The 18,390-nt window shown below is 39.2% G+C and overlaps 1 protein-coding gene across 1 annotated transcript in view; it reads left to right on the top strand.

The window, feature by feature from the left end:
* The window catches only part of ARHGEF28 (Rho guanine nucleotide exchange factor (GEF) 28), a gene marked incomplete at its 5' end in the record, with an annotated part of 106,704 nt that overhangs the window by 38,614 nt on the left and 49,700 nt on the right, over window positions 1-18,390 (top strand). Inside the window, 7 exons of the mRNA XM_008590079.1 lie at window positions 1,098-1,345; window positions 4,391-4,513; window positions 5,771-5,888; window positions 8,904-9,158; window positions 10,672-10,748; window positions 16,548-16,726; window positions 17,738-17,829. Coding sequence (XP_008588301.1) covers window positions 1,098-1,345; window positions 4,391-4,513; window positions 5,771-5,888; window positions 8,904-9,158; window positions 10,672-10,748; window positions 16,548-16,726; window positions 17,738-17,829 — 1,092 coding nt within the window. The remainder of the gene's footprint in view (window positions 1-1,097; window positions 1,346-4,390; window positions 4,514-5,770; window positions 5,889-8,903; window positions 9,159-10,671; window positions 10,749-16,547; window positions 16,727-17,737; window positions 17,830-18,390) is intronic.

Here is an 18,390-nt window from a genome sequence, read left to right as displayed (position 1 = left end):
CATCAGTTGAACATTTTGGGTTGTTTCCACTTTTTGGGTCTTTATGTTTAATCTTCTGAGAAGCTAGCAGACTGTTTTCCAAATGTGCTATACCATTTTACATTCCTAACAGCAATGCATGAGGGTTCCAATTTCTCCCACATTCTATATTTTTTTATTATAATTGTCCTAGTGTATGGGAAATGAGGTCTCATTTTGGTTTTGATTTGCATTTCCCTAACGACTAATGATGTTGAACATCTTTTCATGTGCTTGTTGGCCATTTTAATATCTCTTTGGAGAAACATCTATTTAAATTCTTCGCCCATTTTTAAATTGTTTTTTTTTTATTGTGGACTTGTAAGAGTTTTTAAAAGAGTTTTTAAAAAATATATTCTGGATACAAGTTCCTCATTAGATATAAGATTTGCAACTATTTTTTCCCATTCTGTGGGTTGTCTTTTCACTTTCTTGATGGTGTCTTTTGACTGTGATACATTTTTCCCCTGGAGAAAGTGAAATTTTGGTGACAGATCCTGCAATAGAAAGTACCTACTGTTGTCTGCATTGAGGAGCTTTATTATATTTAGTTCAATTTAATTCATCAAATTAATTGTGTTCCTACTCAATGCAAAACCAAAGAAATAAAGAAAACCAGCAAACCAAGTTATCTTTTATAGAACATTCAGGGAGGAATGGCCTGGTTCTTAGCTGAAGGTACCTAAAGATGATAACTCATTATATTATGAGAGTTTCAGGTACATTTGACTCTTATTTGGACTTGACTTACATATATCCTCCCTTAATATCTGGAAAAAAGAAAGTAGCTTAATATTTTGAATTTAAGTTAAATATTTAATCAGTGCTGATTTTTATATTGGAAGAAGTATTGTTATTCGTAAACATCTGTTCTTTTTTACTTGTGTACCGTATAGTGCTGAGTTGCTAATTTGGGTCAAAATCAGTGCTGATTTTTATATTGGAAGAAGTATTGTTATTCGTAAACATCTGTTCTTTTTTATTTGTGTACCGTATAGTGCTGAGTTGCTAATTTGGGTCAGTAGGGATACTTTGTTTTTCAAGCTTGTATAAAGCATGTTTCTGCTCACATATTTCAGAGCTAATGCAAACAGAAATGCATCACATCCAGACCCTGTTCATCATGTCTGAGATCTTCAGGAAAGGCATGAAAGAGGAGCTGCAGCTTGACCACAGCACTGTGGATAAGATCTTCCCCTGTTTAGATGAGTTGCTTGAAATCCATAGGCATTTCTTCTATAGCATGAAGGAGCGAAGGCAAGAATCTTGTGCTGGCAACGACAGAAATTTTGTGATCGACCGAATTGGAGATATTCTGGTACAACAGGTGAGAAAGTTTTAAGGACCTCGAAAACCTAAAGGTTTGTAGACTCTCTATAGTGTTAAAAGCCTGTGGAAAAATGGAATTAATTTCATTACAATTATTGCCAGATGGGCTTGGTTGGTTTTCTTTTATTTGATGTTGATTTGTATGACTAATGCCTGAGAACTTTTACCAACCAATGTCTGAGTCCTCTGTGTGTCACAGGACCTGGCTGGGTCATCCCTGGCCCTATTGCTGCCTCTGTCAGGAGTTACGGTCATACATTAATCCCCTTATGAAAATCCTACTTAGACTTTTTGATGTGATGGGCTCTCTAATAACATGGTTTCCCCAGTGGGCCTGTGATAGTCGCACTTATGTCTCCAAGACAAATGCTGGCTCAGCTTAGGAGGAGTGAGGCAAGTCTATTATCATTAAAGCTCTAGAGTTCATGCCTGGGGACAAGACAAGCAAAGCTCACTAGAGGAACGCACTTTTTAAGTGCTTGGGATGTTTGAAACATCAGCAAGAATGGGTTGAGCCACTCTCCTAATAAAAGCAAACCACCACTGCCTGCTTTTGACAATGTGCATCAGCCCTCTGAACTCTCGGAAGGGGTTCTCCATTAAAAACATGCTAATAGAGAAGTTAGATAACATGGGACTCCCATATGGCAGTCATTTTTAGGGTGCTTTTATGTGTATGACCTCATTTAAGCTTCACACCATTGCGAGGTAGATGTATTCTTCCAAAAACTGAGGCATGGAGAAGGTAATGACTTTCTCATAAGTGACCTAACTGGGATTTCAATCAAAACCTGCTCTTTCATCAACACGAGCTAAAAATATGCTATCTTTGAGACATACATTATGACTTTCTGGGGAAGCATTTGCCATCACAAGACTGTAAATCCCGGTAAGGCAGGGATCCTTGTCTATTAGACAACTACCGTATTTCAGCACCTAGAACAGTGCTTGGTACTATAAATATTTATTGAATGAATGGGTCACTTAGGAAAAAAGACACCACCAGGAATTTACTTGAATGCCAGGTTTTATGATCACCTACTGTGCTTGGGGAAAGGCATGGAGATCCATCTGTACTTACTTTAGTATGGCTTTCCCTAGGTAGATGCCAAACTGCCATCTTCTCCCAAAATGTTATTTTTTGAAGCAGTTTAACCCAGTCACATATAGTGATGGAGTTTAGCTGTTGGTCTGTTTGCTAAAAATGGGGAAGTTAAGTTCATTAAAATAAATATGCTTAAATATGATATAAATACAAGTATTTTTAATGCATAAAAACACAACTTGAGTTATTGCCCAATAGCCACTCCTACATGTCTAACAATGTAAAAATGCACACTGGTAATAACAATTTTTAATCAAAGAGGTATCTGCTTTGCAAATTGTCTTTAAAGTCCTGACCTGTTCTGTCCTCATTATTAACCTGAAACATGGTGCCAAGTAACAGGGCCACATTAAGCGAGTGTAAAATACTTTGCAAGACAGCTTGAATAAAACTGTCTGAATGTGTCTGAGTGAACTTGAACCTCAGTGCATTCAAAAATGAAGTGTAAGAGTTTTATTTTGTCATTTGAAATTATTTGCATCTTTCCTTGATACAAATAATCATGACTTTACCATTCTTTAATTCTGATCATTTAAACCATTTTCATTCTCAAGTTACTTTCATATTAACAAAAATAGCATATCTCTATCGGCTGTGTATTTAATTTCTGTGGACAAATTGAGAGCAAGGTTTGGGAAGGTGGCTCTCACACGGGATGGTGGTCTCCTGGATGAAGCACATACTGCCCCTTTGGGGAAAGGATGCTTGGTATTCAGAGAAAAGGATTTCAGTCTGCTTTAGTGTTCCAGTTGTTGATCAGTATAGTGGGTGTGGCAAGGGGGTCTCCCAGTACTTTGGTAATAAAGGTGTTTCCTGAGGATTAAATTAACAATTTAAGTGGTTTAAAGATCATCTTTTGAGACATTATTGGCCTCAAGTATCGATAAAACTGGAAGCAAAGATAAAAAAGACCAGAGATGGTGATGTAAATATTAAACACTTTTCGGGGGGGAGGGATGGTGTGTGTGTTCTTGTTTCTGTTGCAGTGATCTTCAGTGTGGACAAGTGCACGTAGGGCTATCATAACCTAAAAAACTGGCACTCAAATCATCCAGCTAATAATTCTCAACACATTGCACTGAGTTGGTTCCTATGTAGATTTTTCTAGAAGTCAGGCTTATTGAAATATCCAAACCACATCTCTACTTCTCTTCATCAGTTAATAAATTGGCATTTTCTTTCATCTTGGCTAATGATAGCCTATCACTTGACCTAATTGTGATGTGTGGACAAAACTCAAATTCTCAGCTGGGGACAGAATCTATGGACATGGTCAGTAGCCAATGTAAATGCCAACTGGTAATTTCTTTGGGAGGCCAGACCTTCCTGACGGCCCCCAAATGTTGCTACGTACTCTTCTTTCAATCTAAATAAAACTACAAATTGAAATGAGAAAGCTGTAAAAAACTGAAAAAGGAATAGAAATCATCAAATATTCTTCATTTGGCTATTTGATAATCAATATAATATAATCACTTTAGGTCGACCCTTACCACTCAACTACTTTCTTTTATTTTAATTTAAACGGTGTCTGGGGAGGAGAAGTGATTGTGTTTAGAAATTCCATGATGTTTATTCTTTATTTGCAAGTAATGTTTTATAGTATATGAAAATTGCATGTTCTTTTCTGCGTTCAGAACTTATTTAATTTATACTGGGCCAGCCCGGTGGCGCACTGCTACAGTGCGCCGCTTGGGAGCGCGGTGGCGCTCCCGCCGAGGGTTCGGATCCCACATACAGACCGGCCGCTCACTGGCTGAGTGAGGTGTGGGCGCGACACTGAGGGTTGCGATCCCATTGCCGGTCCCGGTCTGGTACGGGCGTGACACTGAGGGTTGCGATCCGTTGCCGGTGACGAAAAAAGACAAAAAGGAAAAAAAAAAAAAAAAAAGAACTTATTAAATTTATAAACCATTATTGAAATTTTATTCTTGTCAGTTTTCAGAAGAAAATGCAAGTAAAATGAAGAAGATATATGGAGAATTCTGTAGCCATCACAAAGAAGCTGTTAGCCTCTTTAAAGAACTCCAGCAGAATAAAAAGTTTCAGAATTTTATTAAGGCAAGTATTTTAAAACTTTATTACAAAGTGGTAAACCAGTAGGAGGAAATAGTTCATACTTTGCTTCTTACATGATTTAAACAAGTTTTATATTTAGGTGCTGTTTTTCAGGGAGAGGAGAAGGAAATGGTAGGTTTGTAACAAAGATGGAAAATCATTTTTTCTGTGTTAGTGAAATATTTCTTCCAAATCATTTTCTTTTGTATCTTTTGTTTGTGAGGTCATGCCCCCCAAACTTCTGAGAATATTTGTAATATCCTGGAAAGCTTTTTCATGCCCTGAAAGGTTATATATCAGAAAAGTCAAAGTAAAAAAAAACACAGAATTTACCTCAGCCCCATTGTGTTACTTTGAAGCTAATTCATGACATTATATAATTTCATCTGTAATATATACCTCTAAACAGCATATTTTAAAAAGTATTACACTCAAATTTAAAAATTTTAAATTAATAAATTAAAAATTAAAATTATTACACTAAATAAATTAGCAATAATTCTTTGATATCTTCAAATTTCACTAATTATCTCAAAAAAGTGGATTGCTTAAATCAATATCTGACCAAGATTCATATATTGTATTTGGTGGTTATATCTCTTAAATTTCTTAATTTGAATGCTCTCCCTCCTTTTTCCCCTTCCTCCAGTTCATCTGTTGAAGAAATTTGTCCTGTAAAGTTTCCTGGATTCTAAATTTTTACCTGCTATTTTAAAAATGCTACCAGATTCTCCTCCTTTTTTTTTTTTTAATGTACATGTGTGTTGAGGACTTGAAAACTTTTAAGGAAAAGTACTTTGAGATATTTAGAAAAAAGTTGCTCTGATTTGAAGTAACTATGCCAAAGAAGACCTATTAGAAAAACAAATAGTAAACTGCAATCTCATGTTCACAGTCCAACTCTGATTTCTGATTATTTCTCAAAAACTTGCTGTTTATGAATCTTGGCACGTAGAAGAATTGGAGCTTGCTTTCTTTTGGAATTAACTACAAATATATCAGAGTAGATTGAAACTTCTTGAAATCTTGGAGAGTTGAGGTATTCAAATTAATGACAAAGTGTGCAATTTAAATTAATGACAGTGCATCAAGTTTTAATTAATAACAATGAATATTATAAGTCCGTACAGAATTGTACCTCTGCAGATTCTTTGCATTATTAAATTCATATGTAAAAGTTAAATACAGGTTAGAATTTGTGTATATATGTATATAAAAAAAATATATATATATATATATATGTATATATATCTTTTTAAGCTCCGAAATAGTAATCTTTTGGTTCGACGCCGAGGAATTCCAGAATGCATTCTGCTGGTCACTCAGCGTATCACAAAATACCCTGTCTTGGTGGAAAGGATCCTGCAGTACACAAAGGGTGAGTGGTGATTTCTGGGACAAACATTTGCCTCTCTTTTTGGTTTTAAACACAGCTGAGGTATCCTAAGTAGGTATAAGTGCTTGTGGCCTCTGATTCTATTTTCATTTTGGGGAAACTGTAAAAGCCTTAGAATTTGGATTCATTTTGAGAAATTATCTTTCCTAATGCAGGTTAGTTAATAGTCTGAGTGCCTACAAGTAGCCCAATCAAAGCAGCCTTCTTCATTCTCTGACCCTGCCTTTCTCCTGTATGTTTCCCCATAGGTGGGCCTTCTTACTTCCTCCTCTTTCTCACCTTCTGTTACCTCACAGCAGTCTGGTGAAATGATGCCGTTGGTTGCTTCTGTCACCAAATGCCACCTCTCCCAACCAATGAGTTATTAGATTAAGGATGTTTGTGTGAAGGAGATATTACTGACCCTGTCAATTCATCAAGTTCTAGGGAGTGACATTTGGGCATCTTTTAAGAAGCTATTAATGCACATGGCTGGACTGTAAACCCCTTGTGGGATCTCCTTGCCTGGGGCACAGCTGGTTCTTCACTGGCTGGTACAGAATAGGCTATCAGTTAATAAATACGTATCAGTGCAATGAAAAAATAAATAAAAATGCCTGATCCTCAGGCTAGCTTATTGATCTTGAGTAAAAATTATTATTAGGGTGTTAGTGTGTTATATTAACAAGGACTTGGATTTAGAATTGTGTAAACTTGCATTGCCACTGTATATACCTGGCTCTGCCACTCATTAGTTGAGTAAGTTAATTAACTGAGCTTCAGTTTTCTCCACTACAAAATGAGAATAGTGATTCTAATCTTATGGAATAAGGTTGTCTCAGAAAGTGCGCAGTGCAGAGCATGGTGTAAACAAGGTGCTCATTAGGTGGGAGCTGTTTTTATTGCCTTTATTATTGTCAATTGACTTACAGATAATTAAAATGACAATGAGGTCTTAAATGCCCACTCTACCAAACTCAACTTCTAACATTTTGGGGGGTGGGGGTGGGGGGGTGGGAGTAGAGGTCAGTATCTAGGTGAGTAGACATGCATAATTTATGCTTTTCATTTTTTCAGCCACATTTAGAACTAAATTCGGGCAGTACAGGCAGGAATGGTAGCATTTATTTCTTATGTCCCATTTTTATTACTCGCTGCATTTTAATGTATAAGAGAATATAATATAAAGAGAAAAGCCTCATAAACTTTGTTCTCAGCAAAAGAACGAAAACGAAATTAAGGCTTTTCGGTTTGTATTATTTTATATTCTCTTTCTTGAGTTTACTACAATACCTCAAGGACTAAAATCTGTCAGATTGTGTTAGTCAGCAGTGCTCCTCCAAGAGTCATCCCATGTCCAATTCCTGGTGGAATAAATAACAACGATGGCCTACTGTGTGTCAGAAACTGTAAGTATGACTATGGCTCCTCAGGCACAGTCGCAGGTTGGCTGAATGGATGCCTCCTCCTTCGGCCAGACCTTCCCAATGGCCAGACCTTCCCTGGGCTTCTGAGGACACTGGTTCACATGACTCTGTAGTGGCAGTGCTCCTCCAACTTAATTAGTCATGCCCTTCACCTGGGGATCTTGTTTACATGTGGATTCTGAGTCAGCGGGTCTGGGGTGGAGGCCAAGGTAAGCATGTCTCACAAGACTCCCAGGTGTGGCTGGTGCTGCTGCACTTTGAGTAGCAAGGCATTATAGGACAGTAATTTGTCCCTAAAGGTCAAAAGACTTTGAGTCTTTTCTATCCTTACCCTAATTCACTTTGTAATTCAACTTTGATTTTTCTCTACTCAGCTTTCCTATTTATAAAATATGCTCTTTAGAAAGAACAACTTTTTTTTTTTGGCAGGGAGAAGCTTAGTGGAGATAAGGTATATTAAAGTAGTGAGGAGTAGCCTATTCTTTGAAGACAGTGAGAAAGACTTTTTTGTTAAAAATGGGTGTCAGGATCTGCTCCTTGAGGTTTTCTGATAAAACCCTCATGTATTTATTTACAACATTTAGGACCTGTTTAGACCATTTGGAGGGCATACTCCGTTCCACTTGACTGCTGTTTCTAAGTGTTTATTTCTGCTGCTCTAGGTTCTAGAGAACCTTTCGTTTCTCTGTCAGTTTTTCTTCTCTCCTTCTAGCACCTTCTGACTTCCTGAAACTTTTCCTTTCAGTTGTAGATGCTTAAGTAAATATCAAGTAGGTGTCTTTATCATCAAATGGGAAAAATAGATAAATTCATTTTCATTTGGAGTTTCAGGAGGCTGTTCCAGAAGCTCCTCCAGAGTATTTTCTTGAGATAATCTAGAGATAAGAGCAGGTGGCCAGTTTTTAAAAGAATGAAAACTGGAATCTATGATTATTATGCTGTGGCCAACCTATCCATTAAGCATAGTGCCTTGGTCCCAAGAAAATATTTTAATTTCTTTTACGATCAGAAGAAAAAAATAAAATTTTAGGTGGAAGAAAATGTTTTATTTATAATGTTAATGTATTCACATTTATGCTAACACAATTGTAAACTGTAATTTTGGATATTATTTTTTTTGGAGGAAGGGATCCAGGAAGGCAGATGGATCTGGGGCCAATTCAAGTCACCCTTTGGCTCCATTTCGGAGAGGACACTTGTGTGGCTTGGCCCCACAGTTGGGTTAAGTTCTAGAATCTTGGTGTGGGGATTACTTGATGACCTGTGCCTGGGAAGGTGGAAGGAAGGCCTAAGTTAGCATATAACACATTCCCCGCACTGGGGGGAAAGTCAGATCCATTCTTACAACTCACACATCTTCTCGTCAGCTGAAGCACATTTAATAATGCAAATCTTTTATAATCAGTATTTTTTTTGGGGGGGGGGGGAGGGTACAGAGTGACAGTATAGTATTTGAATTTAACCCAACATTTTTCTTATGGGATTTTTGTTATTTAGATGATACATTTATCTATATTGAAAAACTAAAGAAAAAATTTTCTTCCTTAGCACTCTGGCATATTTTATAATGTTCTTTCTTTTTCCCCTGCAGAAAGAACTGAAGAACATAAAGACTTATGCAAAGCTCTTTGCTTAATTAAAGACATGATTGCAGCAGTGGATTTAAAAGTTAATGAATATGAGAAAAACCAAAAATGGCTCGAGATCCTAAATAAGATTGAAAACAAAACATACACAAAGCTCAAAAATGGCCATGTGTTTCGGAAGCAGGCACTGATAAGTAAAGAAAGGACACTGTTACACGATGGCCTTGTTTACTGGAAAACTGCTACGGGGCGTTTCAAAGGTACCGTGGGACCAACTTCTCTCCCTTTCATACACATTATTCATTCAGCAGAGGACAGATGTCCAAAAGAAAAAAAAAACCTCAGAATTACAGGCACACACACATAAATCCTAGGTCAGTTGAAAGATGGAGCTGTGAACTTCTTTAGGCAAATGGGGCCAGACATACAGATCTTTGGTTAGAGTTTGCTGCCCCATGCAAAAAGATTCATATATATATATTTTATGAATTTGTAAATTTGGATGTCTGAAATCAAAGGAACTGAGAGGTCTGCTAATCCTTATTGGCATGGAAATATTATTCTGGCAAATATGGTGTGTTGAAAGCAAGGCAGTACACTTGCACACCTAGGCTCTGTTGTGTGCCAAGCCAGTCTGTGGCTGTCAGACCAACGAAGGGAGGAGTAAAAAGAACTCTGTGTCATCTTTGTTATTGAGTAATGCAGTGTGTCTACATACATGCCAGCACTGGTGCACTTAGTGCTAACTGTTTGCTCACAGACATTAATTCAACTCTTATTTTGGCTAGAGTCTAGAGCAGTTTATTCCATTTCTTAAGGACTGAATCTGTAATTAGCACATTGCCTGATCCAGGCCTTCTCACCCTGGCCACACAATAGAATCACCTCTGGAACATAAGAAAACTACTGATGCTCATGCCTCCTTCCACAGATTGTGATTTTATTGGTCTGGGGATGAAGCCCAAGCATAGGGATGCTTAAAAGATCCCCAGGTGAGAGCTAAGAACCACGGGCATAGTCTCCTTGTTTCTAACTCGTAATCTTAACAACTTCCTGATGATGAGAGCGTGAGGTAGTTAAATTCTAGTTACTCAAAGGTTATTACACATTAGAGGATGATCATCTTTTGACAGAGGTTGCAGCCAATGTCTGATGTAAGAGTTGTTGATCCGCAACTTGCAATGTCGTATGGGGAAATTATTAACCACAATCTGTAGATCCTATTGTCTTTATCCATTTATTAGAATCAGTGATTTGGAAACCTCATGTTAGAATGTTTAGTGGTTGTAGTGAAGTGAGTTCTTGTTAACAATTTGTAAGGGAAGCATGGAATTTTAAACCTCACTCAGGTCTAGATGAAACAACATGGCACGTTTGCATACATAAGTCCAGGCAGAAGCTGCCCTCTTAACGTTTTCTCTTAAGCACTTTTCCCCCCTTAAAAGTAAGGGCTTGCTCCATTCTATTATAACTTCCTATTTTATTGGATATTTTTGAAAGCTACAAAACTAAATTTTGCTGGAGATTTGCCTGTACCTATGTTTAGACACACAAGCATGCACACTTAAACACAGCTTTCTACTAAGTTATCTATAGAATATATTTTGGCTTTTGTAATAGAGATGTTTTTAAAGAGTTTTATAATCAGACTAAATCTTAGTCTTTTTATTTTTATTGAATTATTTAAATTCAGGGATGAAATCAAAATATTTAATAAGGGCATTTGTACTGTGGTTTGCATTGTTAATATTAATAATGTTTTTTTCTTTGAAGATATCCTAGCTCTCCTTCTAACTGATGTGCTGCTCTTTTTACAAGAAAAAGACCAGAAATACATCTTTGCAGCTGTTGTAAGTATATGACCATGTGATGCATATTTTAATCAGTTTAAGCCCACATTTCCTTGAAAAATGTCTGAGATTCCTAGTGAAATAAAATGATTATTAGCAAGAATATGCCCCTGTTATATTCCCATTTTTATTAGTGATTGCAGCATTCCATAATGAGCATTTAATTGGGTTGAATTAACACAATAAGTGTTGATTTATCACAGGGCTGGTAGTCAGCTGGTTCAGCAGTTTAATAACCAATTGTAAAAACACTGAAGTACTTCAGTACTGGTTAGTGAATAGGCACTGCCCAAGTGCCCCCTTGCCATCTGGCTGTCTTGGTCTTTCCTCCAAACTCCATCCTCACACCTACTTCCTTCCCTCAGATCCAGCAACTAAAATGTCAATGCTAGGCACAGTGGTCACTTCCAGCACCTTGTCCTCTCCATGCCCATTGAATGGTGCCCTTGTGATACCACTTGTTAACCCCAAAGTGACTGTCATGATGTTCCTTCTGCCAAACAAGAGAACACCATCCTGGTAGCCAAATTTTAAAGAAGATTCTTTCTTATTTGTGTTGTAATGGCTACTAATTCATGTAACACTTATCTTTTAGTGTGTTAGATTAATCTCATTGGCAGCACCTACTTAGACTAGTGGTAAAACCAGTGTTTGATAACATTCCTTACATAGCATCTGTACAGTCCAAAATGATTTAGGGAAGGAAGATATCATCAGTGACCTCCTTGTTAGCATCGTGGAGCATCAAGACCTGCTAGAGAAAAGAATCCAAGACCCGTTACCAATGTGGGCAGTATAAAGTGGCGCACCTACTTAGACTAGTGGTAAAACCAGTGTTTGATAACATTCCTTACATAGCATCTGTACGGTCCAAAATGATTTAGGGAAGGAAGATATCATCAATGGCCTCCTTGTTAGCATCGTGGAGCATCAAGACCTGCTAGAGAAAAGAATCCAAGACCCGTTACCAATGTGGGCAGTATAAAGTGGTCTCTAAAATACTGGTGTTTATCATCCATTAAATCATAGGAAATTCAGGTACCCTTAGCAGATATCATCAATGCCAACTGGTTTTGGCAAATTCAAAGCTCAGTAAAATTCCTGTTATGCTGTTCAGAGAAAGCAAAGAAGCATGTCTGCACAGTGATGGGATTCTGGGGGAAGGGGCTGGAGCAGTACCTCACCTGCCTGCTTGTGCTCATCAGGTTGGCCCGAGAGACTTCTTCCTCTCATTTGGCATATTACCTGTCCTTGGCATACTGATGTTGAGTTGTATAAAGGATAACAAGAAGCCTTAAACAAGTCCCCATGTCCCTGATCCATAGGAATGTATCTGTTGCAAATTTCATGACACCTACTGATTTGCCCAGAAGTCTCTCTATGTCGTTATTGAGGATGCTCTGAAAGAACATAGAGAGAGTAAATGGGAAGGTGAGGACCATTTTGTGTAACCTGTAGGATAGTAAGGGCCATGCTGGAAGAGAAGACAAATTTACACCACATCCTTACAGAAGCAAAGATTTCTTCAAAACCAAAGACCTGAAAGAGAAGCAAATCCTGCTTCCTGGTGGTATTACAGGCCAAATGACCTGCTGGTTGATCAAGAATTACACACAGCATAAAGACAAGTGTCTTGTCTTTTTGAACAACATAAGCATATAGATTCAGATCAAGCCATGATGCTGAACTTACAGTATGCCATGAAATATGGATCTGTTCCTCTTCTCTCATATGACCTCTGGGAGAGTTGTCTGTGCAACCCACAGATCACATTCATCATTGAATAGGATGTAAGGAATGCAATCCACAAAATGCCAGAACAGAGGCAGCCACAGCTCAGCTCTTCTTGGTAGAATGTGTTTTGCTGTGGACAGCAGTATAGTGTTGCTCATACTGTTTCTTGAAGATGTTAGTCTGACATGTAGTTGCAATCATAAGGCCAGCCAAGACCTTGGTGATATCAAGGAGCAAAAGAGAAAGCTTTATTTTATTCTTAAAGAATCAAGTTCACCCTACTGTTAACACACTTTTTAGTTATACCTATCTGACGACAGCCCATGTGTCATAGATATCTTATAGTTAACATTGTGGAGAATTGAAGGATTAACTAAGGGTAAACAAATATCTGGATTTCCTAGTTCCTACCCTAGTATTTTAGAAAGTTATCCTCATGCTAATACCCACAGGTGAGATTCTCCACTCCATGTGCCTTTAGAAGAAACTTCTTTAGTAGATGTTTATCTTGCTACATCTTACAGAAGACATGATGAATTTGGAAGTAGAGAGAAGCAGCTGAAAGTAGCAAGAAGATGGAATAACATCCTTACAAGAGAGTTTTGTTTTGTTTTTTTTAAAGAAGACTTAGCTGGAAATGGGGGTAGGACCCAAACCTACAAAATTTATAGGAAAATGTAGAGGTGTTCACTGAGTCCTGGAAAACTGACTCTAGGAGGAATCTCTACAATATCAGAGAAGGTAATTTCAAAATGAAAAAATAATAAAGAAGACGTAGTGAACATGTAAATCTGCAAGTTCAAGATCAAAGTAGGAAAGATCTTTTTATCACAGTGGAACCACTTGCTAGTAGAATTAGCACAAAATGGATATGGTGTAACAATAGGGCTTAGGATAGCAGCTCTTTTTCTCTTCCTTCACATCAGAGGTCTTCAAATGACTGTAGGGATTGAGCAGGAAATGTAGATGAGTGAATGTGAACTGGGTCAGTACCAAGGAGACAGTAGAGAGTGGTGGGGACTGTAGTGAGCTTGCAAGTGAGTACATGCTCAGTCTCCAAGAGGGCAGAGATTACTCAGCTATACCCAGTGTTTTTAAATGAGGATTTGGAGGGCTGGCCTGTGGCTCACTTGGGAGAGTGTGGTACTGACAACACCAGGTCAAGGGTTCAGATCTCCTTACCGGTCATCTTTTGAAAGCTGGCCTGTGGCTCACTTGGGAGAGTGTGGTACTGACAACACCAGGTCAAGGGTTCAGATCCCCTTACCGGTCATCTTTTGAAAAAAATAAAATAAAATAAAATAAAATAAATAATAAATAAATAAATAAGGATATGGGCCCAGACTGCTAATCTTCTGCATTTCCCAAGAACCCAGAAATCTAGAGTTTTTAAAAAAGGTGTAATTCCCCCATTTTGAAATGTTGACAACTTATTCAAAAAATTTGTTTTTTAAATGCAGCGACACAAACAAACACATCTCTGTAGGCTGGGTTAGGCCTTTGCATCACCAGTGCCTGACATCTGTCTCCAAAGCAGACATGTAACTTCCATTCCTGGTGATTTAATTTGAATTCTAGTTCCTCTCTAGTGCTTGTGTGTAATTAGTATGAATAATGATGGACATGTCCCTGATGCCGCCTGGTCTGACGGTGATTTAATTCACACTACTTTCTACTCATTTATCTGTTCTTTGCTTGTAAAAGATCTTACCCAGCCACCTCCTCACCCCTGCAACACTAGCCACCTAGTTCAAATAATTTCACTCTTGCTGATGTCTTAAGCACTTCAAACCTACTCTGCCTTTTTATATACAGAAGCCGTTTAACTTGTAAGCTGAGGAAGCTATGACTGTACATTGAATCAAGGAAAACCTGTCAGGTCTTGGAGAATAGGTCCATAATGGAGTAATGGTTAACAGAGCTCAGAGCATATCCCTAATAGAGAGGGCAATGTTCAAAAACTGCCACAAAGTGGCTTTTGCTTCCATTTTCTGATGCAGAGCATGGGACTGGATAGACAAGTGGTTTTGCCCATTGTGATAGTTTTTTCTCATGCTACTCTAAGAGTCGGGTGAAAAGGTACTCTGGGTACACCCTTGTACACAATTTCAGATGTGGTAGAGCTACACAATGCTGGGACAGCAGACAGGCCAACACCGAGGAGTCAGCAGTAAGGGATAGTGAGGCACATTCTGGATAAAGGTGTTGCTCAGTCCATAAGGGAGAAACAAAACCACACACTGCAGCCAACTCTAAACAGTGGTGGAAGCCACAAACCAAAGAGGAGTCTTCATATTTACCCCCAGAACTGTTCATCCTGCAGGTATTCTTTTGACCACTTTTTCAGCTACAGCTACCTACCGAGTCAGTATCAGTGTCTTACTCATACTTGAATACCTAGTGCTTAGAATGGGGCACTGGAGGATCACAGGAAATATTGGTAGAAGAGGTGGTTTAATCATTGCTTAGATGCCAAATTTTAGACTTTCTTCCTATTCTCCTTTGGTGGAATTACATAAAACTAGTTCTATGGACATTTATTGAGTGCCTACTCTATACAAGGCAATGGGCTGGGCATACGAAGATGAATGCATTAGACCCATGCTGCACACCAAGGCCTCACCTGGCTGGTGAGGAGAAGCGTTTAGAGTAGATCTGTAGATGTTCTGTGGCTGAGATCCACACAACAGTAGCAGAAGAGGTCGGTTATTCCCTGGGAATCTAAGGTCTTACCTCCTGTTCTTACCTTTCATTTTTACAGGCCACCCCTCTGGTTTCTGGGGTTCTGTTTCCATCACCTTATTAGAATGGTGCTACTATTAACTGCCCTATCCAATGGACTCTGTCGGTCCTCCATTTTTCTCAATCTCTCTGTGATATTTGATATAGTGCTTCCTATCTCATACTCTACTAGAAAAATCCCTCTCCTTTGATTATGGCATTTTGGTATTTTTTTCCCTTATCTCTCTGATTGTTAGAGCTACACAATGCTGGGACAGCAGACAGGCCAACACCGAGGAGTCAGCAGTAAGGGATAGTGAGGCACATTCTGGATAAAGGTGTTGCTCAGTCCATAAGGGAGAAACAAAACCACACACTGCAGCCAACTCTAAACAGTGGTGGAAGCCACAAACCAAAGAGGAGTCTTCATATTTACCCCCAGAACTGTTCATCCTGCAGGTATTCTTTTGACCACTTTTTCAGCTACAGCTACCTACCGAGTCAGTATCAGTGTCTTACTCATACTTGAATACCTAGTGCTTAGAATGGGGCACTGGAGGATCACAGGAAATATTGGTAGAAGAGGTGGTTTAATCATTGCTTAGATGCCAAATTTTAGACTTTCTTCCTATTCTCCTTTGGTGGAATTACATAAAACTAGTTCTATGGACATTTATTGAGTGCCTACTCTATACAAGGCAATGGGCTGGGCATACGAAGATGAATGCATTAGACCCATGCTGCACACCAAGGCCTCACCTGGCTGGTGAGGAGAAGTGTTTAGAGTAGATCTGTAGATGTTCTGTGGCTGAGATCCACACAACAGTAGCAGAAGAGGTCGGTTATTCCCTGGGAATCTAAGGTCTTACCTCCTGTTCTTACCTTTCATTTTTACAGGCCACCCCTCTGGTTTCTGGGGTTCTGTTTCCATCACCTTATTAGAATGGTGCTACTATTAACTGCCCTATCCAATGGACTCTGTCGGTCCTCCATTTTTCTCAATCTCTCTGTGATATTTGATATAGTGCTTCCTATCTCATACTCTACTAGAAAAATCCCTCTCCTTTGATTATGGCATTTTGGTATTTTTTTCCCTTATCTCTCTGATTGTTCTGTCTTTTTAAAAGTTGTCCCTTTAAAGCACCAATTCTTAAGGACAAACATTCCCCTAAATCGTCTTTTTCCACCCTCCCTTCTCCATACCCTCTCTGTTGGAGATCTTACCAACTAGGACGTGAGAGAAGGTTGACCCAGTATGGTTGCTGCCTTTAACTCATGTCTTGTGTGTGACGCTTACCTCAGGTCGGATGCTGGTTCATCAGCACATCTTCCTATTTTATGTAGGATCAGAAGCCATCAGTTATTTCTCTTCAGAAGCTTATTGCTAGAGAAGTTGCTAATGAGGAGAGAGGAATGTTTCTGATCAGCGCTTCATCCGCTGGCCCTGAGATGTATGAAATTCACACCAATTCCAAGGAAGAACGAAATAACTGGATGAGATGGATCCAGCAGGCAGTCGAAAGGTAACATTTCCTTCTGTCCATAATCTATGGAATGGGCTTGTTCAATTGGGGAAAATATTCTAACCATGTCTGTCTGCATGAACACTTGGCTTCTGCCAGAACGGTCTGCTCCCTGCCCCCTGCACCTGCCTGCGATAGCCCCCTGTGTGCAACTTTGTCCACACCTCCGTGCATGTAATGCCCTCGCCTCCCTCTGTGGGTTTTGGTGCAGCCCCTGCCTCCCTTCCCTGGTGAGTGAGGACTTCTTCAGTCTGAGTACTCTCTTCCTTGCCTGAAATTCTTTAATACCTGCTCTCTAAAGCATTTATTTTGGTGCTCATCATAGACTGCCTTGTAGCTATTATCTTTTTTTTAATGTATATTTGTGTGTGTTTTGTTAGATTGGAAGCTCCTTGAGGGCAAGAACTATGTTTTATGTTTCTCTGTGTGCTTAGTACTGAGGAATCATTCAATAAACATTTCTAGGTTGGTGGATCTAAGTGTTCTAAGTCAATTTATTTCTCATTACTTGTGCTGCAAGGACAGTTTTTCTAAATTGGGGCCTGAAGCTTGGGTGATAATTCTTAATGGTAATTTGATTAGTTCGATCTTGAAGTTATATACAATTCCACCACCTCCTCTGCAACCCACCCCATCTGGCACCCCACCTCCATCCCCTCCAACCCCTCTACTTTACCCCCATTAAGAATAGAAGTGCCTAAATGTAGTAAAAAGCAAGAACTACTATTTTAGCTATACCTGCTGCCACTGTTGCTATTGTGGGGTGTGTGCGCATGTGTGTGTGCTGGAACGTCCTGTACTGCTGACTTTGAGAGCGGTGTTACATTATGCAAGATCCTTTGTATACGCCACAAAACCAAATCTCTTGGCCAGGAAGCATGATGAATTCTCTTTATGCTGAATTTTTCTCCTTTATGAATAATTCTATGCCAAATTCCCATGTTTTTCTAATGAACCTAAAGATACTTGGATTTGGTTTCACTTGTGTCTCTTGACTGTTGTCTTTTAAAGTTGCCCAGAAGAAGAAGGAGGAAGGACAAGTGAGTCTGATGAAGAGAGGCGGAAAGCTGAAGCAAGAGTGGCCAGAATTCAGCAGTGTCAAGGTATGGCAGGTGCTTGTGGCTGCCTGGTTGTGATGGTCTCCTTGGGTGTTGGGAAAGCCCAGGTGTCATGAACAGAAGGTTTTGACTTAATGATTAATTATGTGTATCTGATGTCCACTCTGGGGTCCACCCTGACTACCCTCCAAACCCCCTCCCAGAAAAAATACCAGCACTAGAAATGCTTAAATAAGATGATTCCCTCCCCTCTTTCATCTTAGTGATTAAAATGTATATAAAAATGCACATAACATACATGAAATGATAATTGTGGGCAGCTGGTGCACATGAGCATTGGACTTGTTGTTGGGTGGTTTTTTTTTTTTTTCTTCCCCTTTTTGTCTTTTTTTGTGACCGGCAACGGGATCGCAACCCTCGGTGTTGCTCCCGCACCTCGCTCAGCCAGTGAGCGGCCGGTCTGTATGTGGGATCCGAACCCTCGGCGGGAGCGCCGCTGCACTCTCAAGCGGCGCACTGTAGCAGTGCATCACCAGGCCGGCCCGTGGATGGTTTAACTATAGGTCCCAGCACTGTCATGTCATTGTTCTGTGACTTTGAACAAGG

Source organism: Galeopterus variegatus, unplaced genomic scaffold (genome assembly GCF_000696425.1).
Source record: "Galeopterus variegatus unplaced genomic scaffold, G_variegatus-3.0.2 Scaffold5838, whole genome shotgun sequence".
NCBI classification, from domain to species: Eukaryota; Metazoa; Chordata; class Mammalia; order Dermoptera; family Cynocephalidae; genus Galeopterus; species Galeopterus variegatus.
This window is presented reverse-complemented; position numbering and strand designations above follow the sequence as displayed.